The sequence below is a fragment of the Epinephelus moara genome, chromosome 5 (assembly GCF_006386435.1).
Source record: "Epinephelus moara isolate mb chromosome 5, YSFRI_EMoa_1.0, whole genome shotgun sequence".
Classification (NCBI taxonomy): Eukaryota; Metazoa; Chordata; class Actinopteri; order Perciformes; family Serranidae; genus Epinephelus; species Epinephelus moara.
In genome coordinates this window covers 1,306,237-1,316,399 of record NC_065510.1, presented here as the reverse complement: position 1 = coordinate 1,316,399, position 10,163 = coordinate 1,306,237, and the positions used below count along the sequence as shown (strand labels likewise).

At 40.0% G+C, this 10,163-nt stretch overlaps 1 protein-coding gene across 1 annotated transcript in view; it reads right to left on the bottom strand.

Annotated features, from left to right (window-relative positions):
• Positions 1–5,693: 5,693 nt before the first annotated feature.
• slit1b (slit homolog 1b (Drosophila)) overlaps positions 5,694–10,163 on the bottom strand; it is a 110,619-nt gene continuing 106,149 nt past the window's right edge. The window contains exon 38 of the mRNA XM_050045353.1: positions 5,694–10,086. Within this exon, the coding sequence (XP_049901310.1) occupies positions 9,821–10,086 (266 nt within the window). The 3' untranslated portion in view covers positions 5,694–9,820. The remainder of the gene's footprint in view (positions 10,087–10,163) is intronic.

Genomic DNA, 10,163 nt, shown 5'->3' with positions numbered 1-10,163 from the left:
GGATGGACTGATGTGAAAGACGAGAGGAAATAAGAGGAGAGGGGAGCAAGAGGGCAAGGAGAGCAGGGAGAAGGAGAGGGAGAGAACAGAGTATGATGGAGGAGAGAGAAAAACAAACCCAATCCCCCAAATAAATGTTGGTATTGTATTATTCTGCAAACCATAGATATGTTATATCTGTATGTTATTAAGTAGTGGATACGCTGAAGCTTTACATTCATTAACCCTTTGGTTACTGTGTGGGTAGGGTTAGGCAGAAAACAACTTGGTCATGGTTAGAATAAGATCATGTTTGGCTAAGGAATACCAGGTTTTGGTGACATGTATCCTGGCTGGATATGCAGCAAAGTCTAAGTACAAAACAACCGCTTTTTGTGGCACTATCCTCGTTAGAAACACAGTAAGAGGTCGCTAAAAAACACCCACGTTCGGTGGCTAAAAGCCGCTGAAAACACACCAATGACTCGCTAAAACACAACAGGTTCTGTTGTTTGTTGCTCCCAAACACTGGTCTACAGCTTGGCAGGCATCTCGCCTAGTTGTCGCGCCATCAACCATCCAGTTCCAGAAATGTACAAATGTAACACGGTTTTGTAGATATGTACAATTCCAATTTTTTTTTTTTCCTGGCACCTGGGCTGGAAAAACAAAAACAAGCAAAGAGAGAGACAGAGTGTTGGAGAGAAGAGAGGAAAAAAGGAAGGAAGTGTAAGTGAAAGAGGACATGGGAGCATGAATCAATGAGAGCAGAGGAGAGGAAACAGTCAGGGTGAAACCCCTCTGCATGAACACTGACAGTCGGACAGTCAGATGTGGGTGATTGTCTGTCCCACACACTGGTTTTGTGCTCTCAGGTAGTCGACTGCAGGTATTTAAAACCTGCTGCCCTCTGCTGCTGTCAGACGGCACCAGCACATTACCTCAGACATGTAATCTCTCTTGTGCTATACATGAGGTCTTTGTTTGGTCGATGTGCTGTGAGCTGCTAACCATTATAGCTGGGTGTGGGACAAACACAGGGGGAAAAATCAATTAATAACACACAAAAACCCCTTATAATCTCTAAATGTTTACATAAAACTTACATCACACAACAGCAAAGTGAGTAAGTGGACTTTGAGTTGAGATAAATGTAATTTCTAAGAGGGTTAGGAAGAACATACCGGCCTATTTTTTGTGTAAACAGGTTATAAAATCAAACCAGAATCAACACTGACAGTTTGGAACCTTACCAGATCATAAATTGCTGTGAAACTTTGAACTAAGGTTTGGCGTTACTGTACAAAAGGAGATGTAAAGTGAGATATGAGACAATAAACTGTAAGATAAGGTTTGCTAAATGAATGATAGCAATTAGAAAAAGTGATAAAATAAATATGGTATTCTTCAGTTTTCAGATTCAGGTTCAGACAATGCAATTAATCCCACAGGGGTAATTTGTTTAAACAGCATGCCTTGCACACACAAATAAAATTCAAAAATAAAAAAAATATGCCATGAGTTCAGTCAAATAAAGGAATCTATAAATAATAGATTAAAAAAAACGTATTTACACTCACAGTGGATGAGCTTTCAGCTAGGAAGTGGAGGTACTTATCCATAGTCAGTTTATTACCTACAACAGATGGTGATCGGCAACTTCTTTGGAGAAGCAGACAAGAGTACTGCCACAAAAGCTAAGAAATGTACTGTTGTGGACGGGGGCAGAACACAATTTTAGCCACCTAAAATAAGTACTGCACAAAAAAAAAACAATATCAGTTTAAGTGTTTGCTATATTTAGAATATTTTCACCACTTTAAATCAGCCCTTTCCACCGGGGAGCTGAACTGTTATTGATGCTGTCTTCAAATCTGTCAGTCTCCTTTGACAAAATAAAGTAATTTTACCTCACAGAACACAGGAGCTGCTGGTCTACCACTGCCTCAATTAGTTCTTGTTATTATGTGACTTTGGTGTTTTAAAGGGTTAGGTCAGATTCACCCAAGTCACACAGTAACACAAACAAACTAGCTCCTGTGTTCTGTGTGGTAAGATTGCTGTTACTTACAAAGGAGTCTTTGAAGAGAGCATCGATAACAGCTTCAGTTCCCATCGGACATTCCTGTCTGATGGCTGAAGGTAAAGTGGTGAAAATATTTTAATATAGCTAACATTCGTCTAAAATATGTTTTGCTGCTGCCCCCATTCACAGCAGTACTGACTGCACCTCCAAACTGGGGCATGTTGACTGATATCTACTGTATCTCATACACTGACTATGGTTATGTGCCACATATAACCCCACTTCAAAAAATCTGAATTATCCCTTTTGAGTGTGTTTACAATGGTCAATCAACCAATCAATTAGTTTTACAGACAGAAACAGACTTTATCAAAGGGAATGTTTCAGGAATAACTTCAGTGAATTATTACACTGGTGTAACTTCAGCTGAAATAATGTCAGATGGTGTTATACCTGGAAAATAAATAAAACAAAATTAGAAAATAAACTGTTGTGATGTCTGACATTTAGTCTATATTTAACCGCACCTGAGGAACATGGCTCTGTGTGTACTGCACATGACCCAGACAAGGGCTAGTTCAGATAATCAATAAATCAATATGTTCCCAAGTGACATGTTATTGATACACTGACACCAGGACTGATAGGTGTTTTTTTCTCCTTTAGTCCCTGGAAACAGTCCTGCTTCCTCACAGTTAAATCTTGAATGAACACCTCGGGCTTGTATGCTGTCAGGTTGCAGTTGACATTCTTGTCAGTCCAGATTCACATGTAGCCATGACGGTAAATGAATATACTGTAGATGTTGCTGCAGAGAAGCTACAGATTCTAAACCCAAGATTAGTTTCACAGATTCAGTATCCAACCAAATGTTTCCCCTTCTGTGCCTGAGTTACGGCACTGTGTAATGACCAGAGAAGTGTTTCTGCAGAACATTATGATGTCACAGTGAAGTGACATTTTAGATGTAAAATGTCATCACTAAATCAATTTATCCTGTCAGACATTTGGCTGAAAATTTGTCATAATCGGTTTATCAATTCTTGAGTTATGGCCATGACTGGTTTTTGTGACCTTGACCTTCAACCACCCAAATCTAATCAGTTCATTCTTGAGTGTGAGTGGACATCTGTGCCAAATTCAAATTCGGGAGAATGAGACAGATGTGATTTGTGCCAAATTTGAATATATTTTCTCAAGATGTTTTTTAGATATTACATTCTCAAGAATGAGACAGATGTGGGGTCACAGTGACCTTGACCTTTGACCACCAAATTCTTATCAGCTCATCCTTGAGTCCAGGTTAAGGTTTGTAAAAAATATTTGGGGAAATTCCCTCAAGGCATTGCTGGAATATCACATTTATGAGAGTGAGCGACCAAGTCACAAGTTTTTTGTGACCCTTGATCCTCAACCCCCAAAATCTAATCAGTAAATCCTTGAGTGTAAATGGACATTTGTGCCAAATTCTCATTCAGGAGAATGAAACAGATGTGATTTGTGCCAAATTTGAAGAAATTTCCTAATGCCATTCTTTAGATATTGGGTTCTCAAAAATGAGACGGATGTGGCGTCATAGTGACCTTGACCTTTGACCACCAAACTCTAATCAATTCATCCATGAGTCCAGGTAAAGGTATGTACAAAATTTAGGGAAATTTCCTCAAGACATTCCTGGGATATCGCATTCATGAGAGTGGGGCAGTCTAGGAATCAGTTCATCTTTGAGTTAAGTGGACATTTGTGCCAAATTCTCATTCAGGAGATTGAGACACATGTGATTTGTGCCAAATCTGAAGATATTTACTCAAAATGTTTTCTAGATATTACGTTCTCAAGAATGTAATATCACAGTGACCTTTGACTACCAAAATCTAATCAGTTCATCCTTGAATTCAGGTGGACATCTGTGCCAAATGTGAGAAAATACTCTCAAGGCGTTGCTGAGATACAACGTTCATGATGATGAGATGAGATCAAAGTGACATTTGACCACCAAACCTTTTATCGGGTCATTGTTGACTATGAGTGGGCGTTTCTGCTAAACTTGACGAAATTCTGTTGGGGCATTCCTGGATTATCCTCTTTACAAGACTGAGACGAACATGAGTTCACAGTGACCTTGACCTTTGACCACCAAAATCTAAACAGTTCATCTCTGAGTCCAGGTTGACATTTATGCCAATTTGGGGAAATTCCCTCAAGACGTTCTTAAGATGTTGCATTCATGAAAATGGAATCGATTGGTGGACAACCCAAAAACATAACACCTCCAACCATGGCTGCAGCCAACATGGAGGTATAATAACATGGATTCTTTGCATTGCCAGAGTCAGACTTTAAGTTTTATTTTAGCATCACATATTTGTTTTACTAAGTATTATATCATTTAAATCCAGGATGCACCGAGAGTACGAACATGACAGAGAATGATCAGAAACCCGGATAAGAGAAAGTGTCTTGTTACTCTAGGAATATATTCAGGTTTATGAAACTAGGATATGACGTTTACATGCACAAAACATAACTGAGATACTAAAGTGCATTAAATATATTCATAGTGTTTTCTCAGTATAGATACACTGAGATATTTTTGGTCTTAATGGCTCATTTAAAGGACTTATAGTGTTTGTTGTGCACAGATAAATCTATATATAGCTGCCATTGCCCATTGACTTGGCTTTGCTCTCTAAACCAGCAGCCATGTAAAAAAAAAAAAGTATAAGTTTATGTATAAATATGTGCAATACAGTGTCATTTTTATTGCTAACCATCTGTAATTCTTTCTGTTTTGTCAGTACAAACTCTGCAAACAACCAGGAGCCAGTTTATTAGTGCGATATATCTCTGTTTGTTTTCCTACTTCTGCTTTAATGAACCCATTTCCCCTCGCAGATTGAATACATTTCCTCTTTTCTTATAAGTCTGCCCAACATAAATTCTTTCATAGAATATCACTGTTGCTGAATTAAGTGTCAATATTTTGTGCAGACGATGTCTGATGATGTATTTTTTGCCAAATTGGATGTATTGTTTACATTTATCCAGTTTGGAGACAAACACCTCGGTAATTCTACGTATGATGAATCGTACAGCTGACAATCAGGCTGCCAGTGTGTTTTAGTCCTTTGTGTGCAGCAGATCGTCAGTGTGAGAAGATGTGGAGGCTTTATTGGAATTGGGGGGTTGGGAAGGTGCCGCTGCTATGATTTTATCCTCCTTTAAAGACAGAGCAGGGGGGGAAGGGGTAAAGATGGTGATGTAGAAAGGTTGAAGAGCGGGGGGAGGCCGGCTGGATGGGTTGCAGANGCGCTGCCCCCCCCCCAACCCCCCCTCCCAGTGGGACATCCCTCTTTCTCTTTCCTCTCCCTCCATCCTTCCTCACTTTGTCCTCCATCTTTCTCTGCCCTCACTGTCTCCAAACAGGCCTCCCATCCTCCTCCATCACTCCATCCACCTCTCCTCTTCCCTTTTTAGCCTCCTTTCCCGCCCTCCGTTATCTCTCTCTTTCCTTCTGCCCACCATCCTCCCTTTTCTCTCTCTCTCCCTGAGCTGCCATCGCCTATTGACTCAGCCTGGACGCTAGACAGCCGTGACACAACAAGGTCAAAGGTCAGAGCAACAACAAGAAAACCAGAGCCAGTGTCAAGGTTGAAGAAGAAAGAAAAAAAAGGAAAAACAGTGAAGGAGAAACAGCTCTTTATTTAAATAAATAGGAAAAAGAAGCACTAACTGCTGTCTGCTTTCAGGTGAGACAACATGAACCGAAACACTATCTGATTTTTTTTCTTCTTTTTTTTTGTAAAATTCCCATCAATGATTTTTTTTGGCGACTGAAAACAAAGATTCCTCTACAGTCTACAGATGATACAGTGACAACATCGTTTTCAACATATAAAAATACTATGACAAAATCAAATGCATTATAAGCTTATAATATATATTACAATCTGTTAGGCTGTTACTGTGTGTAGATGTATTGCAGTTATAATAATAATAATGATAATAAAAGCTACATTAGTTTGAATCTGATTTATGAAACAACTCGTCGGCTTTTTATGGAAAATTTAACTCAGGCTAAAAAAACAAATAAAAACATGTTAAAACGTAACATTACGCACCTTTATTTTAGTTTCACATCCATATAAATAACATGTCATCATATATAAAAGCTACATTTTCTGAGTGGCATTTCTATGATGCGTTCACTGGCTCTTCTGACAAATCGGAAAGGAAGCGTTTGATCCGAACAAACACACTGCATCGTCGTATAATGAAGCTCATTATCAGGGACAGCGTCTTGTTGTTGGAAGCGTCTTTACAGTGACAAACACACACTCACACACACACACAACACTGTGCTTCTATACTTGTGAGGACCCTGATTCACATAGTGCCCTCCTCAGACGCTAACCATCACAGCTACATAGCCAATCCCAAATCATTTCATCGGGGCTGTATTATTTGAAATTCATTTTTGTTTTTACACAATAATATTGATACCCTTCGACACCTTACATTGAGAAATATGAAATGTTAAAAAGCTATAAAGAAAAGCTATATGACAGCCTTCTGAACCCGCTGCTAAACACATCTTGGTTAGTACCATAACAATATTGAGGTTTCGATACGCAGCCCTTCACGTTAACTCAAACTTAGTTCTAACGTCAGCAATAAAAACAAAATTTAAAGGGGTAGTTCACCTTCAAATCAAAAATACATATTTTTCCTCTTACCTGTAGTGCTATTTATTGGTCTGGATTGTTTTGGTGTGAGTTGCCAAGTGTTGGAGATATCGTCCGTAGAGATGTCTGCCTTCTCTCCAGTATAATAGAACTAGATGGCACTTGGCTTGTGGTGCTCAAAGCACCAAAAAAATACATTTGAAAAACTCAACAGCAATGTCTCTTTCCAGAAATCATGACCCCATCACTCAAGATAATCCACAGACCTTGTTGTGAGCAGTTTCATGTAGGATTTTTTTTGTATCACTGCGCATAAGGAAGAGCGCAATCTCTGAACCCATCGGCTATCGTTTGACGACAATAAAGCCTCTGGGGGCAATATTTCAGGCTGAGCAAGCCAAAGCATCCTCCTCTGCGCGCAAATTATTTTGACTAATTCCTATAAATACATATATGAATGCAGATATATTAAAAAAGCCACTATAAAGCTAACTCGTCAACAGACGATAGACGATGGGTTCAGAGATGCATTTCAGCCAATGCGCTCCACCTCTGTTCAAACATGATTGATCAGACTTGTAGTCTACAAACAGAAACTAAAACACTATAAATACCAAAATCTAGTCGTGTCACCTACGGATTCTGCATCTGTATACAGAGATGTGTTTAAAGAGATTAGCAAATGTACATCTGCTCATGAACAAAAGGCTCCGGCTTGTCAAAGTGCAAGATGTGAACATTAATGGCGTCCTCCTCGCTGAGCTGTAACGTTGGCCAGTTCAGTACTGCTAGGTGAGCTGGCAGTTGATGCATGCTTCCTTCTGCGCTGTGATACAGGTTGGCTTGTGTAATTAGGTAGAAAGAAAATTAAATTTGGCGCTTTGAGCACCACAAGCCAAGTGCCATCTAGCTCCATTATATTTGGGAGAAGACAGATATCGTCATGGCCGATACAATCACACAAAAACAATCTAGATTTATAAATAGCAATACAGGCAAGAGGAACACTATGTATTTTGGATTTTGGGGTGAACTGTCCTTTAAACCCAGAAATCGACCATTGAGGAAGTGAGAAACAACCGAAATATTTTCTTATTCTCAAGGTCTATAAGCACTGGTCCTCACAAGGATAGGAGTACAAAACATACACACACACACACACACACTCCCAGCCCCCCCGCCAGTCTAAACTGGGAGAAAGGGCGTCTGGTGAGCAGCAATGGGAACCTATCATGACCCCTCTGCTGTCCCCTGTGAACCCTGTGACCTTTGACCTTCAGACTATGTATGCTGGCAGGGTGACCTTTTTATTTACATTGGGATTATGAGCTAAACTCAATAACCTGCATTTATTCTAGGATTTAAAGGTTTCTACTGTGAGCAAGACTTTCATAGTTTATTTTAATTTAAAATGGAAGCCACAGCCTTCATTTAATTGCCTAAATTTAATTTAAAATCTATTCTGTTGTCATGTTGTGCGGGACATAAAATCTGTTATAAGTAATAAGTAAAGTCAAGAATGCATAAACTGTCCTGACTAAAATGACTAGCTACAGTCTGTATTCATATTTCTGTACTTTAGCTTGTCGTTGATATAACCTACAGCTTCCAGTTGCTTTAAGGAGAAAAATTATTCCTACAGTGTCTTCTGTTTAGATGCATTGTAAGAGGAAGGACTCTTAAAGCTGTGTCTTAGACACACCCTTCAATCAGGACATTATTTTGTGTTTACGACACATTCTGTGTTTCAGAGTTTCTGCTCGTTAAATGTAATTTTGTGAGGATGATGCAGGGTACCCCCAGGGTTCTCCAAGTTAAATTTAAGACCTTTCAGGACCTTTTTAAGTTAAATTTAAAAGTCTTTAAGACCTTTTTAATACCTCTGAGAAAAGAAATCCAATGTCAGTTTCATGGCCATACTGGCAAAAGTATGACGGACATCATAGAAAAACCAGTATTGATTTTAAGCCCTAGAACAGAATTGTTTTCTAAGTACTTAAATTCAATAAAACAATTTATTATAATACTCACAATCATATTAAACTGTTTGGTCTTTGTTGTTTTGTCATTAAACATAACAACAAAATGGGTGGCTTCTCTGATTTGGTCAGTCGGTTGTTTCGTGATGAACGCAGCCAGACCAAATTTGGTGATGTACGCCGTCTTGTTGTTTCCACTTGCAGAACAAACCACGATCTTAGAGTTGGTAAAAACTGTTTTGAATATTGCGCTGATGTTATCTTTTGAAGTATGTGAGCAATGGTCTAAAAGGCTTTTCAAGATCCAAGATTTTTCAAGACCTCTGTAAATGAAATTCAATATCTTAAAGCCCTCGTTTGAGAAGGTTAAATTTCATGCTTTTTAAATACTTTAAAGACCCTGTGGGTACCCTGTGATGACAGGCTCATGATTTCACCTTCCTGATTATTGTAAGATCAACACATAAAGTCGTTTCAATCACTTGCTTAAACCCTCTTCAGTGAAGCAGATAATCTGGAGCCTAAACAGCAGTCACGTCTGCAGCAACAATACTTTAAAATGTAGCTTTATTTCACCAGCAGTTCCCTCCTTCATCAAACCGACAGACCTCAGTGCTGCCACTCAGAAACACCTGCACATGAAATCTGACAGGTGAAGTATTTACATTGATTTTTAACATGTCAAATTTGACTGAGAGACCTTGTATTTCATAAACGAGTCCCTGGCTTGAATTAGTACCTTTATGTCTTGCGATAAGCTCACCGTCGCAGCTGTGAGGGAATGAAGAGCAGCACTTAACCAGCCACACATCAAAAACACATACGAGAAGGCATACGGAGGCTTTTCACACACGAGTATTAAAGATGAGCTGGAGTTAGGTAGTTAGCGCGCAGGCTCTGCTGCAGCAGGTGAAGAGGAGGAAGACGACGATGAGGTTGACTCGTTGATTTCATGTTTCGAGAGGGGAGGACTGTCTTATGTTACAAAACTGCGTCTGTGCGCGAAAACACACAAAACAAACACCAAAATGTCTGTTTATCAGTGATCCTTACAGTGTGTGTACAGCTTGGTGTGTGTGTGTTGTGTTTAGACGTGTGTGTGTGTGTGTGTATCTGCATGTGTGTATGTGCGCACCGTTACATCCACAGTACTACACACACTCCTTGCAGCCACACTCCACAGGCTTCTCCACGTCCTGCGTAAACGAGGTCCCGTCGTCGCATTCGAAAGTGAGCCGTCGACGTCGGACCCTTAGAGGAGCGCAGCAGGAGGTGGCGGTGGTGGCGCCCGGCTCGGTTCCCACCTGGCACCGCCCCCGACATTCCACCCAGGAGAAAGGCTTGGACGTCTGGCAGAGGACGGTCCCATGCTGCAGGCGGTGGTAATCTCTCACCGGCTCACCTCGGCACGGGGACTCTGTAGACGGGGACACACAGGGAGGATTGACAGATGAGGAGTCAGCAGTTAAAGGGTCATTTCACCAAAATTACAAA